The 21533-nt window shown below is 39.8% G+C and overlaps 1 protein-coding gene across 1 annotated transcript; it reads right to left on the bottom strand.

Moving 5' to 3' along the window:
• Positions 1-477: 477 nt before the first annotated feature.
• stat6 (signal transducer and activator of transcription 6, interleukin-4 induced) lies at positions 478-18765 on the bottom strand. Its single transcript, XM_070839248.1, has 20 exons — positions 18479-18765; positions 13131-13276; positions 12688-12832; positions 12259-12339; positions 10977-11160; positions 9499-9599; positions 9215-9363; positions 8528-8644; positions 8228-8395; positions 7151-7238; positions 6951-7073; positions 6723-6815; positions 4464-4667; positions 4294-4388; positions 4064-4197; positions 2598-2747; positions 2434-2494; positions 2253-2321; positions 1682-1804; positions 478-1562 (listed from the first exon to the last, which is right to left on the bottom strand). The coding sequence occupies exons 2-20, from the start codon at positions 13262-13264 to the stop codon at positions 1502-1504; spliced, it is 2280 nt and encodes a 759-aa protein (XP_070695349.1). The 5' UTR covers positions 13265-13276; positions 18479-18765; the 3' UTR covers positions 478-1501.
• Between the last annotated feature and the right edge of the window lie 2768 nt (positions 18766-21533).

Here is a 21533-nt window from a genome sequence, read left to right as displayed (position 1 = left end):
AGTAGTAGCCTCGGATTGATGTAAAGAAAAGTCAGTCTACAAGATATAAAAGTTCACCATCCAGCAAGCATGCATGCAACACGGTCCATCCAACATACCATTATCTTATCTACCGTGATGGTAGGTAGTGCAAAGCTTCTCAAAAACCCAGAAGTTAGTTTGTGGGGAAGATTTGTTTAGATATACATTCAGAGGTAAATAAAAGCTCCTAAAATCAGAACAATATTAGATTTAGAGCTCCCACAATGAAACAATACAGTAACCCCCATCATAATATTGCTCTTAACCCTATAATGTTTATTAACTGCAATGCTAATTACGTCTTTACTTTTATATTTCTTATACTTTTAAACCATTTTAACGGCACATTAAGGTGTCACGTCACACTCCAAACGGCGCATTAATTCAGTTACGTAAAAGAACATCTTACTGGAGATTTTACATTGAAGAATAATTCAGAACAGTGATATGTAAAAATATTGTCGATCATTTACTTTTGCCATTGTCATCTGTTTTTTTCACTCCAAAGACTGAAGACAGATTCAGATTTCATCACTGACATCTAAATAGAGTAATAAAAAAAAAAATCAAACCCATGTAATCAGTAACATTTATGCTCAATAAGCAGGACTTGATACTTACTTACAAAAAGGCCCGAAAATTATTAGTTGAGGTTATTAGGCAAAAACTGAAAAAAAATATATATATACAACAGAAGTTTTAGTTTAAAGATATAATGTAAGCATTTTCCCACCACCATCATCATCACCACTCCCATCGTGCTACATTGTAAGTTTCCATCAACATGTTTCACAGCCAACAGTGATGAAAAGTTTATTGTTCCTTTCATGTTGCTGATTCTCACTATAACATAGAGCATGATGGGCTAAGTGTTTACCATGCATACCGTGAGACCCAGTACATAACACACCGAGGCTTAGCCAGGCTTTTCAATCACAAGAAAGGGTTATGTATAACACAGGGATAATATTCAAATATGACTGCAAAACATGCAACAAGTATTGAAGGTAAAATAACGTCAAAACCAATCTTCGGTTGATGACTGTTCACTGAGTGGAGATGTCACTTTACTTTTATGTTTCCATGAGCATTACACAATCTACTTTGATGTATTGTTGCAGGAAAAGCGGAGCACTATGTACAGTAAATCACTCATTTCCCAAAATGCATGGAGTGTAGTATAAACAGACAAGCACAGAGATCAGCATCAACAAACCTACCACCAGGAAAGAAAGAGAGAGAGAGAAGGTTTTTAAAGAGGCGCGCAACACATTTGGTAGACAGACAATGACTTCTCGATCTGGCTTCTTCTGTTTTTACTTTGTCCTTAAAATGATTTCCTGCTTTCACGTAGCACCAGCTCAACATGTTGAGTCCAAGAGAAGTCAGACTGGTCTCTGGGAAGTTTTTACTCAAAAGTAGAAGAAGCTGTAGATGGAAGACTTTGGTCTTTATTCAATGTCTTTGATGGGAAATCCTCCTAATTATTCAGAGTCTGAAGGAGAGTGTCCAAATCTATGTCCATACTGGTATCTGTGGAACTAGAAGACAGACAAACATTCATAAAATGGCCTCTCAGAACTGTGGACTTACAAACTAGAAAAAAACAAAAGAAACAATGGAATGGATTTCATACACAGACATGAAGATAAAAACTTACATGTCTTGTGGAGTGAAGACACCAGGAGTGTTTGGACTGAACTCCACCGCAGGAGTGGGAGCACGTTCCATTCTGTCCAGACTGATGGACTCTGGCGAACCAAATGGTTGCTGGAACTGATGTCTGAAATAAACAGCGGGAACAGGAGCGCTATAAAAAGGAACCTTGGATTCATTAATGACCATTAACAAACTTCCGTCATTCACTCAATCAAAGGACTCAAAGTTGGCATGTTTAAGCGCAAGAAATTGACACATTATTACAAATTACACATCAAATTTATGGTCCTCATTATTTACTAAAGATCTTTCAATGTCAAATCTAAAGCGAAATATCAACACAAATATGCATCATACTGAAATTTCCACAAATACGAGTTACCCTTGATTTGCGCATGTATTTTCTATTTCATGAGACGTTATAGGGGATGACGTACGAAAATTTTGCATAATGTAAGGTATGTACACAATGACTCTAACCAAGCCAATAAAGTAATAATGGAAGAAAGTAGCATGAGTGTAGCACCAACTATTTCAACATAACCTTTACAAAAAATGAGAGTGACACTTACCCGGTGAAGCCAGCATTACTGGGAGGGTTTACAGCGAGAGGAGCCACGGATGTGGCTGAGCTAGCTTCCCTGCGCGCACACACACACACACACACAGAAACAAAGCATGACCAACATGTTCCAAATATTTTTACTCAAAGTGCATCAAATGACACTGTTTATGTGTAAAATTAATCCTTACATGCCAACTTTAGTATGGAGAGACACAGGGATATAACCCCCGATGGGTGACGGTTGAGGCTCTGGTTTAAATGATAGCAGGAAAAAAAAAAAAAGAAGAATTGTTAGTTACTTCTCACTTGTACCTCTGAGCATGAAACTGACTCTGTGCATGAAGGCCGTTACCTGAGTAGAATTTTTTGAAAACCTCATGTTTGGGAAAGTCAGGATACAGGTGTGTTATGTGGTTGATGTCGCGGATGCGGTCGCCAAGGCTTCGGATCTCAAGATCTCTTTTGGTAAACGGCTGGATGTTCTGGATTTTCTGTCCCCCGTCTAGAAGAGAAAAAATGTTTGATGTGTCAGTGCATATGAGTGAGTGGGAGAGGCAGAGGAGTATTATCACATTATTATTACTTAATGCTTAATATCCACTGATCATCTAAGACATTGTAACTATGTAGGAAAAGTTAGAAAAGTCTTTCTGGTCTTTCTGGTCATTTTCAAAAACAATGTTGTGTTGTGAAAATGAGTCACATCCAAAACACAAGAGGAGTACAGATCAGAAAGTGGCTTCCTGCCTTCAAAAAAGGATATCTAAGGAGCCCCAAAAGGACACAGTGGGGTTTTTCCTGGAACTACGTTAATGCTTTTTGCATTCCCTTTGATCCAGATGAACAGTTAGTGTGTTGGTTCAGCCAAGTTATAGAGCAGTTAGACTGCCAGTTTATGGGAACAATGCACATACAACAGAAAGGAGAGATGATTAGACCCTTTAGATTATGCATTTTTTGCTCATTACGCCTTTCAAAAGGCCAAACTCCAGTCACTGACCAAGAGCACAGCTGCAGCTGCTCTGCCTGGCTGTGGTGATTGAGGCTGCATTTGTGATTTAATTCATGTATGGCGTTACAGATATGGCTCCCTGTACTGTTTCTACTCTTCAGTACTCCTGTCTGCCAAGAAAACATTGCTGAGCCACTGAAGATTTGAATCTGAGGTGCTTACATTAGATATGACAGATGTTTTAGTAATACATCACAGGAGTTCAGGTATACTCTAGTTTCGCTTCAACGCTGTGCCACCACAACCATGTCATTTCACCCCACATACACAACCACAACCTGCATGTCGACAGTGTTACACCATTATAAACTAATGTGTCACAGCCATAATCACAACAACCAAAGCACAACGATGGCAGAGGCCAAAGCTATGCCATCCTATGGCGACAGTCACAATAACAGCTACAGTCCATCTCCAAGAAAGAAATGCAAAATGAACTGTGAGGGAACATAAAACTTAATGCAGGGAGATGCAAAAGTTTTTCAGAAAACAAAATCTCACCATGGCCTTTCAGGAGCTCCACAGATGTCGAAATCTATTGAAAGGGTCTAAATAACACCATCCATTTGTTTTTATTCAGGAGAGCCACCCGTAAAGTGGTGGGGGGTTGTTAAAGCTTTAAATGGCAATTGTCAAAATTAAGTCCCCAAATTCCTTCACATAAAAATAACAGATAAATAAAGATAAATATGTCCACACTGAATTTACTGGGTGTACTTCAGAATTATCATTGTCAAGACAAGAAACAGAGGAATTTGTGGGAAAATACACAATCAAAATCAAACTGAGGCCACACCAACACTTACTCTCACTAGCAGACACATATGCAATGGTGATGCCTCCGATCTCAGAGTCACTGAAGCGAAGCAAGAACGTCCCGTTGGGCCTGTCTTTGAGTATCAGGTGTAGATGCTGCTTCCCAATGAAACCAAATATCAGGCTGGTGGAGCAAAACATTACAAACAATTGTCATTATTAACAGACTGTCGCTGGTTGTTCTTATTTACTAATGAAATAGCAAGTGAGCCTTCCTCACCCTTCACTCCAGTACGTCTTCAGGTGCTTTTTGGTCAGCTCCATCACTCCCTCAAACCACTGCCAGAAAGTGAACGGTCGACCTGGGAGAACCTCCTGTGAGATTGAAAGGCTCGGTTAGGTGTGAGCGTATGTCAGCCAGTGCATGTCTGTGCGCGTGTGTGCATGTACCTTGTTAAACTGGGCCCAGGAAACCATCATGTTGCTGAAGTCGTCTGCAAAATCAGGCTTGTCGAATATCTTCTGGGCCAAGAAGTGCTGGTTGTAGTGGTCCAGATTGTGCTGTGTCTGGACCTCAGCTGTGAATTTACTGTTGAGAGTGCTGTACATCATCCTCCAGGGCACGCGCTCCGGCACCACGAATGGCACTCTGTCCTAATGACAACGACAAAGAGGCTGACATGATCAGGGGAAGAGTGAAAGAAACAAAAATTGGGAAGAGAAAAGGAATGACTAAATACACTTGTATCACAAATGTTTATCGTTTATTTAGGCATTGCTCATTTTAATTGAGTGGTTAGGCATTTCAGACAATCTATTTATTTCTTACAGGACACATCTCACTATTTCCAGACAAAGCAAAGAGCAACAAACAGGAAATCCGTTTAGGCCCACTGGGATTGTGTGCACATTACTGGAAGTCTATGGCTCACTTCCAACTTGATATAGTAAACTGGTAAAGCTGCATAAAATATATACCATGTATACAATACATTTTGACAAAGACGTACAGTAGTACAAGTACTGTACTGTCTGAATAGGGTTTATGCAAACTCAGGTTTCCAGTGGAGGATAATATTTTATTTTGGTGCTAAGGACGTAAACATCTTGCGCACAGCCCATTTACATAGAGATTATCCTCCTGTAATATTGGCTTTATGGAAAAATCCATTAGCCCTCTTGCAGCAAACATTATGACTTCTCATTGCAGGCATAAAAAATGACTGCATTCCATTTACAGTATGCGTCATACTTCCATGGTATTCCCCCTATTGTTCATGCTGGCTCACTCACTCACCATGGCTTAATGGGACACAAATTTGTTTGCTTTTCTTACTATGACAAGTCAAAAAAGTCCTCATGTACAGCCCTCATGTACAACATGAGTCAAACTCATAGCTAATTTTAAGCTTTAACCTTTGACACTAAGTTACATCTGATAAGATAGTTTGCTTAATTGTGTCTTAATGTAGGTCCCATTTGTGAAGGGTGCAGATTGCTCCCCTTCTCTTATGTTTTGGCACTGCTCTACATTATCCAGTATTTAGAGCTCACACAAGTGGTTCAGCACCTTAGATAAATAAAGAAACAATGGCAGACCTTTTTGAACTATGCTGTCACCAGACTCTACACTGTTAATGGAATCAGCAAATTCATTACTATCTGTAGACACATCAACCTGCAATGTAGCTTTGGCAAAAGTTCAATACAGGAAAGCTTTTCGCTCAAGGGCTTCCTTTATTTTTCTATGGCTGAATGTGCCATTTCCTCCTGTTCTGTTTTTCATTGTCACATCCGTTATCTGCATGTTGTCAAAGTCCCAACATTTACAATTGGAAAGAAGATATGTACTCCCTAGATGTCACATTAATCTGTCATTCTCTCCTTCAGACCATTGCACTGCTGTTTATTTTCATATTTTTGTTCAAAACAAAATATAGCTTGTCTATTCCACAACATGAATTATTGTGTCATGAATATATTACACATAACATAAGTTAATAATGATTAATTATTAATAAGTTATCTGCTGCATTATCTGCAGCATAGCTGTCATCGCCTATTGCTGCATGTCAGGGGAATATTGGAATAATCTTTAGTTCACAGTGACTATCGAATAGTATTTTTGCTGGAGATGGACATCCCTGATTAGTAAGCTTAAGGAGTTATTGTTCATTTCCAATCAAATTAATATCAAAGCAATTACAGAACATTCCTCTAGAAGTCAATCAGATCAACTAGTCTACAAGGTGAGCCTCTATATGTCACTGATTTCATGAAGTGAAACTTGCAACCTTGTTCAGGCAGTGCCCTCAAGTGCCATCAGTGCTCCACTCATGCCTTCTGCAACAGCGCTCACCTGAGAGCTACGCTGTCACTCGCTACCAATGCTGTTCATTTTGCATTTTATGAGCCCCACCTTCATCCCAGCATCCACCTGTGGGGTATGTAGCCTTTGCTCCCCTATGGCAAGAAGTTATTATCATAACACCCCACTCTTTGCTGTGCTGAGCTCGGTCTTTCCACACAGGGAGTGATGACATTAGAGCCTAAGCACCAAACATTAACACTGCATAAAGTAGAGCTACTGTGTTCACAACGGCACAGGCAGACAAAAGTGCACCATTGATAACAGGGGCTAAAAAGTGAAGAGGTATCAAACCGAAAGAGAGGAAACAAGAAAAGCGAAAAGAATACTTTGACACTTACTGCTTCCGCAAAAGCACAGTCCCATATGATGGTGGCCAGAGCGTTGTTGTCTTGACTACCGTGGACAATGACGACCACCGGCAGTGAGATCATCTATAATCAATGACATATTTTAAAATTGTTGACAACCCTGATCCCACCAAGGATATATACTGAATGACCACATAGTTTTCAGCTCAATGTAATGTGATACAAGAAAAAACAACATTTCTTTCATAAAGGTCAAACCTGTATCCTGTAGGGAGTGTCACAGCCCGTGATACTGATCTCTGTCGAGAACAGGAGAGCAAATTTCTCCTCTGTCACAGACTCTGATCCCTTTCTGTCTGCTCTTTTGATCTTCTTGATGGACTGTTAAAGGAAAAATAAAAGTTTAAATTTGTTAACAAGACAACACTGTGATCTAATTTAGGCCGAGAGGTACGTACCATATTCCTGAAGGTGGCACATGTGCTCTTGCTGGCTGTGTTGTGTTCTAGGATGGCTGTGTTGTTAATCAGTTCACCGACATTATCACTGCAGGTAACAAAACAAAAACAACAGATGTTTACTGTCAGTATTTTATTCATGTAAGTAGTGTAGAGTATGAACCTTAATGGAGGCCATTTTGAAGTGTCTCTATTATTGTGTTTGTTTGATCTGATGTCTGTATTGGACCAGGACCCATCCTGGTCCTGATGGCCCACTGAACTGCATGTTTTAGATGTTTACGTGCTCCAACACACCTGATTCAAACGATCTGCTCATCGTGAAGCCCTGCAGAAGTCAGATGATGACCCATTCATTTGAATTCTTTCGTCATTTCCTGTTTTACTCCGTCATACTCGATTCTCTCATTTCAGATACTTCACTTGCTGCCCTTGTGTGTTTCCAGCCAGTGTGATTTCCCTCCCCTTTTTTATTTAGTATTTAGTGCATGTGTTTCTCCCTCTCTGTGCCAGCTCGTCTGTGTACCTCTGTGTCAAACGTTCCAGCACTCATGTTTAGTGTTCCTGCTTTTAGATTGTTAGTCATCCTCCAGACAGATCGCTTGTGTACCAAATACTTTTTTCCAAGTAAAGTGTTTTTAAATGTTTTGGATTCCAAGAGTTGTGACACCTTATTAGGAATAACCCCTTGAGATGTATCACCTTATTTTCAAAGGGGTCCTCAATGACAATAATACAGTACAATTAGAAGACATATAACAAAAAAACATCAAGGTAATTATACAATACCAAATGTGACAAAAAACTAACAAAACAAAAAAACATAGATTACAGAAAAATGTTAATGTCATTAATAGAATGAATAAAGATATGAAACATAATTGTGTTATTATGGACATGTACAACTGATTCAACAATGAGAAGACAAGGCATGAACAAGTGGAAAGATGATATGGATCAAACAGGTAGATTATTCCAGTCATCTTAAATTGGCACAGCCAATAATCAACAAAGGGAATCCACAAAAAACAAGATATTCCTCCTCCTCCTCCTCAGCATATGCCGCATATGACTCACCCTGGTACACTGCCCAGATTTCTGGCCTGCAGTTCATTAATAATTTGCGCCTTCAGCACCACAGGCTTCCCCGGAGCTACTTTCTCCCCCAGCAGATATCGCACAGTGGTGGAGAACTTTGACTGGGTCTTGATGACCTGAGGGGGCTGCTTGTCCACTACAAGAGAGCTGAAGGAGACATCAGTGAGGAAACAAACTTTCTGCTTTTATGTTGCAGTTTGTGAGTGAAGTTAAATACATTGTCTTTCTTTTGCACTCACATATGAATATATGGAAAAGAAAACAATCTGACGGCGCTACCTTTGAATGATAACCTGCAGAAGTTGCCCCAGCCTTTCCTGGAGCTCCGGGAATGATTCCCCTATCAGCATCAATTCCTGTCTCAGCTTCCCGTTCACACCAAGCAGCTGCTCACACCTAACAAAGACATATGTGAAGAAAATGAGAAGGCAAGATAGAAAGTTCATCATTTCATACAACATGACATGTTTACCAAAGAAATTAACTTAAGAATTATATTTAAAGCATAATCGATAATTATATTATACAGTTATTTCACTGGAAAACAAAATTTTATGACAGTCCATTTGTTAGTTAGAGATATTTCAGTCTGGACCAGACTGGTGGAACGAATGACCAACCATTCCTTGAGCCACAATGCTAGCATGGGTAGAAATATATCAATCAATAGAACAATATACTTGAATGGGGATGCAGCTAATTACTGGGGTGTAACTACAGAGATGCAATATGTTTGAGTATTTGACCCCTTGGTAAGTAAAGCAGTGATAGTGTATCACAATGGATTTGCCCTGTAAAAGGAAATAAAACAAACCTGTAAGACAGCATTTAAAGATAAGCATGTGTCAGATATCGTCTTGCTGTGTAATGTAATGTAACGTAACCAAGTGTAATGTTTAATTAGGTGTGTGCTTTTTTCAGGATAAGATCACAACACAGAGGCCTACAGATTGTGATGCACCTCACCAGGTCTGCAGGGGGTTGAGGTTGTCGTCGAAGGGATGTCCGATGGCGGCCTTGTGCTGCTCCCACCTCCACGCCTTCAGCCTGCTCACCAGTCGGGTCTGACACTTGTCCAGACAGTCCACACACTCCTTCAGCAGCTGGAAACGCTTCTGCAAACAACCAGCATCCATTTAATGATAAACAACTTTAATTTCTTCAGAAATGTTTATTAAAAAAAAGACCTATTTTTCCTCCAAGGTTCAGGTAATGTTGGCACTAGCAGCAGAGGTCACTGCCGAGCTCACCGTGGCCATTGCTTTCACATTGTACTCCAGCTGCTGAATGTGATTCTGGAGTTTCTGGATTTCTGACTTTGCAGGATCCAGTCCGTTCTGTTGAATCGGCCCTGTGCAAACAATGAATAACATCAAATGGTGAGTCCATCCTAACCTACAGGATCCTACTGCATTTCCTTAAACAGGAATATAAAATGCATGTTGGTGGACTTAACTCCTAAATGGGAAATAGTGGTCATTGTTTTGAAAACAAAGCAAAAACACTAATAATATATATTATCACTATAAGTGAGGGTTGACACTGGGGGGAACTCTGACGGGAATTCTGATGGTGATAGGAAAAATAAAAAAAAAACTCTTATTAACTCTGACAGATAAAACAAAGGACACACAAAATACATTAAGCTTGGCCACATAAACATTTTATGTACAGCTGGTATGGATAGTGCTACTTGCACTGCACACTGAAAAAGTATTTTAAAAGATTTTTTTGAAAAAACTAAGAAATACATCATTTATGTCCCACTGAAAAAGAACAGAAAGCACATTTTCTCTTTTTATTTTCTATACACATGTTGGAGGACAGTGTTTAATCCATGAATCGTGTGTAGTAGGAGCAGGGTATTATTAGAAAGAAAGATCAGGTTTATTCATGCATTTAGTTATGTTAGCTCTCTGTCATGTCATTCGGAGACGTAATGCCTTTGTGTTTCATTCCTACACCAGTGACTTGCAGCTCTATCTGTCAACTGATCTCAACAACACTGTCCGTCTTACTCAACACAACCGGCTTTGTGACATAAATTTCCTGCAAAGAAAAAAGTAGAGTAGGACTGCATCTAATAAATATTTTCACTATTGGTTAATCCACTGAATACTTTCTATATTAATCTTGTGATCAATAACATGTGAGAGATCTGTGAAACCTCTACAGCACAGTTTCCCAGGGGGCCTCTGAAAATGACAAACGATAAATCATTTATCAAAACAGCTTCAGATTAATTGTCTCTGTTAATCGGTTCATTAACTAACCAGCTTTAGAACTGAGCATGTGCAGTGTTGATTATGAAAACCCCTTCTTTCCCCAAACTGAGCTCAACCTTAACTTAAATAGGTTTTAACTTCAGACAGTGTCAGGTTGAGTTTTATGACCACATGACACCAAATGATTGAGAAGACAGAAGTCACAAACTCAGTCAAACAAAGATAAAAACAGAACTTGTTTCAAAAGCTCAGGAAACGGAGCTGAAAATAAAATCACACCATTAATTCATCTTGAAAAAGAAATAAAAGAACTAAAATACCTTACACCAGTCTCAGCCTCTGTGGTAAGATGTTTACGTAAGCTCCACTTGCATCACTAGAGCTTGTTGGAACATTATGCTAAATCACAGCTATTTATGTACGTGACCATGAAGCATTGCTGAAGCTCTGTGAGCTCTGTGTGCATCTATCTTGTGCTCGTGTTGTGTTCGTCTGCCTCTCACCTTGTAAACCCTCATAGTTCTGCCTCTCCCAGTTGAGCTCCTCTTGCAGCTGGTGCATCTTTTGCCGTATATTCTGGACATCGAGCACCTTCAGAACCAGGTGGTCTACATCCTGCATGTTGGGGAACGAGGACTCCCTGCTCGGGTACTGTTGGTACTGTGGAGGGTTGGAGATCTGAGAAGGCTACAAACATAGAAACGGCACTTAATATACTTACAGTACGATGGTGCTGGGCTCAGAACTGTTTACTTGTAAATCAATAGTAGTATGTATAGTAATAAGATAGCACACGTAATTACATCGGGGGTTCAAAGTCTGACGACTCCAACCCTGCTCCTATTACTATTTTTTGTCTTAATTTGATGTGGGGGATAATTATACTCTGAATTCCCATAATTTGGGGGATATAAACAAATATAATAACATGCATTATCAAATTACCCGAGTGCTATAACCCATTTGTTTAACCCACGTTTGTATGCATTTTGCTAAATTGGCACCAATTACTATGCCGAATCAGCTATTAACAGTTCTTGTTTGCAATGTACCCATAAATGTACAGACAACTATAACTGGATAGCTTTGATACTGAAGAAAACTTGAAAACGTCAACATTCTTAGGCAAGTTCTGGAGTAATAAGGAGCATATTTTTTATCATTTCTGCCCAGATCTATGGTCGTTTATTCACGATGAACATCAGATATAATGAAATCCTCAAAAACAAGTTGATTATGTCTGTGTTAACATTTCAGTTAAGACTCAGAGAGGGAGTGCAAACGCTGGCACAATTGTCACGCACCCCAAACTAATGCCGGAGGAAAAAAATACAGCTAAATAAACAGGTTCATGGTCCTTGGATCCTTGAACACATAAACCACAAAGGAGAGATGTTAAATTATGAGTGAATGCTCTGATTAAAAAGTTACAACTTTCTCAGGCAAGTTTCAACTCTGAGCAATAACTGATACTACTGATAATAACCGAAACCGGTGGCTGCCAAGAAGTTAGGAAATAAATTTACACTTGGGATGTTTTCCTGGAAAAAATATAAATCGTCATTTATGCACCACTGGTATTGCAAAACCAATGTTATAGTTCTGTGTTTTGTAAGTTATGCTGGCAAAGTAGCCATGCCTTTTTATTAAGGACTATGTATTAGTGATGGTCACCTATAATATAAACTCTCAGAGATCGAGCCCAACAAACAGATCAGGCATCTTATTAGGATGAGGGTTGTAGTTGAACTACACACTGGTGACATTTGATACAAATGATCTTACTGTGTTGAGGAAAGCCCTCTCCTTCCTGAGGATGTCCCTGACCATCACTCCAAACTGTAGAGGCTGCTGCTGAAACATGGCCTGTAAAGCAAACACATGTTAATCAAATCTTAAAGACCATGGAGCGTGTAGTTCTTTACACAGTTGGTAGATCATAGATAACACACTTCTAGTTCGTTTCCTTTATGTTATAGCGGGTCAGCACAAGCACATTTAAGCAAGCTTGTGTAGTTATAATGAATTCCTTTTTTCTATGATATCTTGTGTTCATCAGAATTCTTGAAGTACTTGATGCCTTTGTCTTTGCATGTGACCTCAGATGCAGACAGCAGGCAGACTGACATTGTTTTACTGAAACCTGTCAGGGTTCACTGGATAGGAACCTATCCCCCCCAACCCGCCCCCCCCATCTGTCCCCCGTCCCCCTACCATGTTCCTGCTGATCTGCATCAGCTTCATCCTGTCCACCACATTAGCATTCTGCTGAGCAATCGATTGGAGCATGCTGATAGTCTGGTCCAACAGAGCCTGAGCCTGGCTCTCCTGCTCCACCTTTTCCAGGGTAAAGTCATCCCTGTCGGCACATACACACATACATGCACATTCATATACAGTATGTGCATGTAAACATAGACACATTTATATAGCACCAATTCATAGCAAGTGTTGGCTCAAGATGCTTTCCATAAAGAGCAGGTCTAGACCAAACTCTTTAATAGCACACATGCACACAGATCCATACACGCAAAGCAACATATGAACAAGCACACACACATTGCACACATGTGCAATAAACATAAAGAACATATGTAAGCATGTTTGTGTGTCTGTGTGTGTGTATGTTATTGTATGAGCATGTGTTTGTGTCATACCATCTTTGGTTCTCGATCCATTCAGCTAAAAAATGTCTGACTTCAATGGGGAAGGCAGATGGGGGATAGAGGCTGCTGACAGTCTCCTCAGGTAGGCACTGTATCATCTGGGACATGTGTATCCACTGGGCCATGATCGAGCAGGGCTGCACAAGTCAGAGTGCAGACAACATTTTTTGAATTCACAGTCTTTTGATCAAGAGTCACACTGACTTTAAAGGGTCCAATATGGCAGGCTTCCAAGAACTGGACGCATTGTTACTCAGTATTTTTCTTATTCTCAACCAATTCCATGAAAAGACCAAACCTAACAATGTATAAATCTCTTGTCTCTTGTACTGTTGGCACTAAGGCCAAAGAACGTTCTTTCTTCACAAAAACGTAAATCTTTTTTAAAAATGACTCAGAAATATATAGTAGAGTTTCATTTTCATTTCATCTGGATATCGCTGTCATTATGTAACCTTCATTTTTGATCTGAGTTGGTGTTCATGTTGATTTAATTAAACAGCAGCATTATAAAGTATGTCCAATTCAGACACTGTACTTTTAAAAGGTGAGGAGAGAGATGATGGCACAAGGGAAATTCTTACAGTAGGTCCTGATATCTAGTACGCAAAATTGAGCAACTTTTTATAACTGTTACAGCTTCATACTGAGGCGAGGGGGGCCGCGTGAGACAAGCTGTTTACGTGGATCCAGCAGATGTCGTAATCTAATCTGAAGGCAATTCCTTCGCTGCCACAAACATTCCCACCGTGCTTTAAAGGAAAAACTTACTTTAAGTTAAGGTCGGGCAGAGGAGGCTGTGTTCTTCGAGGAAGCTCTCTAAAAATCTGAGCAGTAATGAGGATACTGCAGGGAGAACAAATCCCCCCTTTAAAGAATAGTTTTGGGAAGTCTGCTTACAAGTTTTATTGCACGTGCCGCTATTTTGCTTGTCTGTCAAAAAAAGGAAGCACAAATGACCTCTGACACGTTATTGTTGGGATACGACATTAGACTCTGGACAATGCACTGCCAACTCCGACTTGGAGGGAGAAAGGCAGCCACACCGGGAGTCTACAGCAGTAAACAACCACAGAGTGAAGAATAGAACCACAGCCTGGAATGTCGTCCTGGTCTGTCTCCAAATGCATTCAGTTTGGGTTTATAGCAATAAACTTTCTTCTGTGTAGTTTATAACCTGCTTTATGAAATTGGCCAGTTTCATATCCGGCTTTAGAGGCCATGGCAAATGTACGTATGTACGGACGTACGTACGGACATATTTCGGGTGTGTTCTCTGTTCTGGCCTGTTCAGCAAGTAATTTGAAGACACAATTGGAATGAGCATTTTCCACTATTTTCCAATTTTACAGACTCATATTACATAGATTAACAAAACAAAGCTTTGTAGCCCCTAATCTGATTATTCCAAGCAAAAGTCAGATAATTGCTGACTTGTGAGCAATGGCTCAGAGACAGAGACAGAGAGGCTATTTAAATGAGCAGCTAATGAAACAAAAGAAAGTTAGAGGTGGTGAGGAGTGGGACCCCATTCGTTTGATTTTTGAGTTGGGAAAGGCACTCAGTTGAATGTCCAAATGCAGGCTTCTGCAAAAGTGTTTCAAGGGAACAGAGCACAAGCTGCCAGGTCACTATTCAGAAACACATGTTTAAAATCTTCTGTTATTACCCAAAGAGCATTGACAACCCAATCCATCTGTTGCTTGGCTCCAGCAGCCTTTCTCTCCTCTACAACTAACAAATGAATTAACACAGTTACCATCATGGTTTTTCTCTTGTTTTCAGTGTAAATGTGTGTCACAGGTAATATTGTGGATTTTTATGAACATATATGTCTATACAGTGATTTCAATCATCTGTCATTTGTAGATTCCTACCATTCTGTTTGGTATGACTTGAATTGAAAGAGAAAGCATCAGACTTCCCCTCTCGTTTTGATCATGTGTAGTGGAAAGCAGAGGAGATCGATCTGTCTGAGTGGCTTGTTAGTCCAGCTGTGGCTGCTCAATATGAGCTCTTATCATACAGTTTGTACAGGACGCACTCAGCAGACTTGGCTTTTCATCTGTCTCCCAGGAGCGCCTCTGTGGTCCCCACATCCTACAGATTCTTAGGTTTTGTTACATCAACATTTGAACACACTCTAAAGTTACTGATGCCATAGGAAAGATTCCCACAATCCTGGGCAAGCACCGAAAAGCCCAAAACTTTGTCCTTCACATAGAATTTAATGACATTCCCAGTCAGACCTCTGAACTTCATCGGACTTCTGGACTCTCTCATGGTCAATGGTCAGTTTATTCATGCTCCCATTCCTCCACTCATCATCCAGCTTTTTTCCGTCAGGATGGCATCCACACAAATGGCCTTGGCTTACACATTCTAACTGACAACTCTTTCTACTCCATCTGTCACTCTCCCTCATGCTGACTAACCTCCATCGTTACTCCTCATCCACACCAGTCTGAACAGTGCAGCAGCCCTTATTGAATCAGCTCCCTCAAACTTCCATTTTATCAGTCAGGCTAGAGTATTTAAGAAAGGACGAGGAGTAGCCACTTAATTTAACAATACTTACCAATGCAAACAGTTCTCATATGGAAAATTTGCCTCCTTTGAATATGTTGCACTCCAGCTGAGTGCACACTTCTAACTACTTTGAACTCTCTCAGCATGTATCAGAGTCAATACACAATAAGGGACATAACTTAAACGTAATTATGTCCAAAGGCCTACTCATCTCTGAGGTTGTAGTGACTGATGTTGCCCTCTCCGTTCACTACCGTGCTTTCTTTGAAATGACCATTCCAATTATTCACCCAGGCCTTTACATCCACACCAGCTCTACCTTCATTTTCCGTCAGTGACTTTGTTGACAGTTTCAATTTTAATGTAACAAATATTTCAGATGACATTGCCCACTTAAAGACTAAAGTGGTCTCTGGTAAGAGGAAAGCACCATGGGGGAATGCCACACTGGTGAAAACGCATAACAGAGAGCGTAAAACCAAACTTCATTAGGTTCACTATGATATTTTTAAAACTTCACATTTACAACTTTGAATTAAAAAGGGTAAGGCTATCTTTTTTTCTCTGAGATTATTAACAAAAATAACAGCAACGCATGCACTTTATTTACTGTCGTTGACAGACTAACAAACCCCTCAGTGTCAGTTCCCCCTGAACTGTTATCCGCCAAATCATGCAATGACTTTGCATCCTTTTTTACAGAGAAAATAGAAAAGATCAGACAGAAAATCTGTAATTCGTCTCTGGGCAAAACCTGTACGTCACCTGTGCCTCTATGTAAAACCACTTCTTTTAAGTTGATACTTTTTCACTCTGTAAATTGTGCAGCCTTGACAGACATTGTGTGTAATCTTAGACCCACTACGTGTTGCCTTGATAGCTTGCCTACAACCGTTTTTTAGAGATGTTTTTAACTGCTTACCATCAGATATATTGCAAATTGTCAACAGTTCTCTTCATGGCCCTGAAGACAGCAGTTATTATGCCTCTCTTGAAAAAGTCTAATCAAGATGCTTCAGTGATAAATAACTACAGACTTATCAAACTTGCCTTTTCTGGGAAAGCTGAGTAATGACGCATCTAATTCTTCTAATTTTATTGGATCTCAGTGCTGCATTTGATACTGTCGACCATGAAATACTGCTGGACAGATTAGAAAAGTGGGTGGGACTGTCTGGCACCATGTTAAACTGGTTCAAATCTTACTTAAAGGATAGGGACTACTTTGTGTTAATTGGTCATTTTAAATCTGAGCGAACAAAAATAGCATGTGGGGTACCTCAAGGGTCCATTCTTGGACCTCTTCTTTTTAACGTTTGTATGCTTCCCCTTGCTCAGATCATTGAATCTTACACCATCTCGTATCATACCTATGCAAAGGACACACAACTCTACGTAACAGTGTCTCCGCATGACTACTGTCCCTTACATTTGCTAAACAAATGTATCAACCTCATCAATGAGTGGATGTGCCAGAATTTCCTACAACCAAACACAGATAAAACTGAAATAATTGTTTTTGACCCCAAACACTAAAGATTAAAAGTCAGCGCTCATCTTGACTCCATGAAATTAAAGCCAACTCATCAAGCCAGAAATCTTGGTGTAATAATGGACCAAGATGTTTGTCTAAACTAATTTATTCACGCATTAATCTTCAGCAGGCTAGACTATTGCAATAGTGTCTTTACGGGTATTAATAAAAAATCAATTAGACAACTGCAGCTTGTCCAGAATGCAGCTGCCAGAGTCCTCACTGACACCAAGAAGTTGGTGCACATCACACCAATTCTTAAATCCTATTACTTGCTTACAAAGCAATAAATGGTCTTGGACCCAAATACATAACTGACTTACTTGTAAGGTCTGAGGCGTCCAGACCCCTCAGGTCACCTGCTGCTGGTCTACTCAGCGTTCCAATAATCAGACCAAGCACATAACTTCTTTTAATTTGTCCACATCTATCGACATGCTTTTATGATCTTTTACATGTCATTTAATGTTTCGGTGTGTGGTTTTCATTGTGTTTTATGTCCATGTGAAGCACTTTGAATTGCCTTGTGTCTGAAAGGTGCTATACAAATAAATGCACCTTGCCTAATGTTTCCTTAATGTTGGCTCTGTGAAATCTGGAGGGGCTTCATATCTCTGATTCTGTTGGATGACATCTGCACACAGGGGACGGTCACAGCTGTCTAATCTGCCCCTCATGTGTTAGTTACACCCTCACATTGGAGAGCAGTGCAGCCACACGCCTCAAAAATACTTACACCAGTATATACTGAATGGCAAAGTAGGAAATGACCTGGATCGTGTATGATATTCATTGAATATTATTTGGGGAGCTACTACTATGATATGAACAAAGTTAAAATCTAATGAATCCCATCAGTGAACGGCTTCATGCCACATAAACAGAACTAAACTGACCAGGGTTTCTAGGAACAGCTCAGTTGACGTGAAACACCGCGTCTATTGGGGCATGAAGGGAGGGACTGACTAGCTGATAAAGAAAACATTTTCGCTGCCTCAACACATAATCCCTGTCACACATTATATAAAACACGAGACAACGATTAAAAGCGCAACTGGTGAAAACTGCTGGATACAATCACTTTAAAGGTTTATATAGAAGGACACATGACATTGTGTTTCAGGCCGAGGAAAACATGCACAACAGCCTGTCACGTAAACCAAAGCATGACAGAAGCAAACACCTCCTCTATAAGCCACCGTTCATACATCTGACAAGGTCTTATCAGCTTCAGGTCCCACTGTGTGACAGTAAAACAAACAACAGTGACACTCACCTTCACTTAAATCATAGAAAACATTGAAAATCGGTTATGTCCTCTTCCTCCTCTTCTGTCTCATGAGTACTCCGACAGTCCGAATATATCCTACTGAGCATTTCCTGCTTCCATTACTCAATTTAACGTGGACGCTTCCCTAAAAAAAAAAAAAAAAGAAAACTTCAGATACCTTCGTTTTAACCGAGGAGAGATCAACTTTGAGCACCGAGCAACTGTCACCAAGGCATAAACTAGGTTAGGCTCACTTCCCTGTTGCGCACGTTGTGTGTGCGTGCGTGCGTGCGTGCGTGCGTGTGCCAGTAACGCAAGAGCGCGCTTTATTTCCTGTGCTCACGTTCAAGTTCACACAAGTATGAAACATCCAGGAAAGCAGCAGTTGTGCTGTTAAGCAATAGGACACTGTTTACAGTCTGCGCATGCAGGATAAACTGCAATATTTCCCCCAGCTGTGCGCCCTGTGTGGCCCTGGCCTCGCATCTGCACTCTGGTAATGTCACAAGACTGAAACAAGACCGAAAATAGCCATAACTAGAGCGCACTTGTGCATTTATGCGCCGCCTTTCGAGCAGAAACTACAACAGTCCTGTGAGCTTGGTAAACTTCCACTGAAGCAAACGTAGGCGGAGTAATGTTGAGTCATTTCACCAGATCTATGCTGTAACTTCCAGTAACGCTCTTCTGAGACACACGATACCATATCTGCAGATGGCACTGCCTTCAAGTCAGACATACTCTCAACGGCACCCACTGTCGGAAAATCAACTCCCTCAATTAATCGAATTCATCAATACTCGGGATTTGTTTTACCTTTTCTGCGACCTCGAGCAGTTTGAAAGAGTAGGAGACCGTGGTTTGACTTTTTTTTTTCTTAGAGCGTTATAAGGTGCCTCTTGTGCAGCTTTTACATTTCATCAAATACTGCACTGTAGTACAATTTTGAGATACAAATGTATGTATGTATGCATACAACAGTGTCGGGAGCTTTTCTGCTCTTTTACTGACATTTTGATTTTTTACTTTTAATGGAGTAATTATATATTGTGGTGATGCTGCTTGTACTTAAATGAGGGATGTGGACACAAGCTGTGTACCACAGCTGCCATTCTATCAAAATACTGTATGAAAGGACTGCACAGGATGACGCACTCCATAATTTGTTATGCACCAAAGCTTTGTGAACATACAACTGTTCTGACAACGTGTTCACATATTACATTATATCATTAATTATATATGTGGGTTTTGGATTTATATTGACATTATACTGTAGCTACACAGGGCTGCCTAAAAGCAGAAGAACACATGAGAGCAGAGAAATATTATGAGGTGTAGCAACAGAGCACTTGTGGTTTTTACTCTTTAACACTGATATTATCATAAGAAATATAAATGTTGATGTACTGCTGTAGATTATATCACTCCTGGCAATATAAAATGGTGAAACCTGATCCAATTAAAACATTAAAATGCAGCTTATGTAAACTTGAAAATAAAAAAGTCTCTATGACATTGAGGTACATTTTACAACACCTGTAATTTTACTTTTTTGCATCTAAAAAAAAAAATTGCATGAAATATTCACACTGTGGTAACGTTGTGGTAAACGTTATCCAATATGTTTACAAGTACTGCATTAGTATGTTAACATGAAGGAGAAAATGGGAGTATCTAGAAACACTCCTAGTTAAGTATGTGCTATTATAACATATAAATGTTATTAGAGTTTGCCCACAAGACCACATATGTCAGCGTACATAGCAATAAATTCACTATGTTACCTCATATGCGTCGACAGATTCAGTATGTTTGTTTATTATACACTGTATGAACTCACATGTTGACATAAAGAAAAAAGAATTGGATATGATCATTGCATGTGAGACATGTAACACACTACCTGTAGTGGACAGTATGTTTGTTCTTTATATTAGGATGCTTTTGTATAAATTATATATTTCATGTTGTGCATATAAGGGACATATGTTTCATTTTCATGTGGAACAGAAATGAATGGAATTTTTCAGTGTTTCCTCAAAGGAGCCACCAGGGGGCGTTGATGTGTTTAATATGTCACAGTTCAGTTTTGCTGTCTGAAGTTTATAAACTTGTGATTCTGTTCATTTTACAGGTATTTTGTGGCTGTTTATAACTTTGCAAATCTTTAAAACCCTGTTTCATTGTCATATTACATCTGGTAATCTTTAGATCCAACACACTAGATTAAATACTGTTTCCTATTTGTGAGCACTGCACGTCCTGAGTCCAATATAATACTTTGGCTAAATCAATTCTGGTTAACTTTAATGTCAAAATAAATACCAAAAACAAAAAAATCAGCTCATTGTAGCTTTATCTGTTGCGGTCTAATCTGAGTGGATCCTCATCTGGTTTTTACATTTTCTTAAATTGGCCACATGAGGGAGGTAAAGACCTGCATAAAACCCACCTGTCTTCAGTGGGCTCACTGGTCTGTTTGAAATTATGTTCCATCATAGCAGACGAGTCTACATGGATCAAACTTTGCAGGAGAATTTCATCTTAACCCTTTCATCCGTTTATGTCAGCTTCAGATTCTGCTGCAAGGGACTTTTCTGGCTTTCAAGAGAAACCTGTTTATTCTCTTATATTAAACTATATACTGTTTATTTATTTAGTGATCACATTTTAGTCATGTGAGAGGGGGAAAGGCCAGGGCATTTCACCAGGACATTCCACCTGTCAAACCCAATTTCCTGTGAATTTTGATTGACCTGTCCAACACAGAAACAATGCAGCTGCAAAGATGTGATCATTTCCTTCAAAAGAGCATTGTGCCATTTTTTTCCCTTCACTTGATCTACATTTCAGATTGGCTTACTTATCTGGCATCAAGCTGCAGACTTCACGTGGTAATCGTGATTCAGTCTTTCCATGTTATCTCCTTAGCTCTTGCTACTGTGTTCAAAAACTGCCAAATACTGCAGGGCTGATGGACTCAGACCCAGTTACCGTTAAGATCAGACTCTTTAGTATTCAGGCCGATATTTGTGATGACAGCTACTCCGTCCAGGAA

The sequence above is a fragment of the Pempheris klunzingeri genome, chromosome 11 (assembly GCF_042242105.1).
Source record: "Pempheris klunzingeri isolate RE-2024b chromosome 11, fPemKlu1.hap1, whole genome shotgun sequence".
NCBI lineage: Eukaryota > Metazoa > Chordata > Actinopteri > Acropomatiformes > Pempheridae > Pempheris > Pempheris klunzingeri.
Note: the sequence above shows the minus strand (reverse complement) of the source record. Positions and strands in the feature narration are given on the sequence as shown.

Coding starts and splice junctions, on each gene's coding strand:
- stat6 (XM_070839248.1), bottom strand. CDS start 13,264: ATGGCCCAGTGGATACACATGTCCCAGATGATACAGTGCCTACCTGAG. Junction 4,668..6,722: donor ACTGTGCTTTTGCGGAAGCA/GTAAGTGTCAAA, acceptor CGTTGTCATTAG/GACAGAGTGCCATTCGTGGT. Junction 4,198..4,293: donor AAGACGTACTGGAGTGAAGG/GTGAGGAAGGCT, acceptor TTGCTCCACCAG/CCTGATATTTGGTTTCATTG.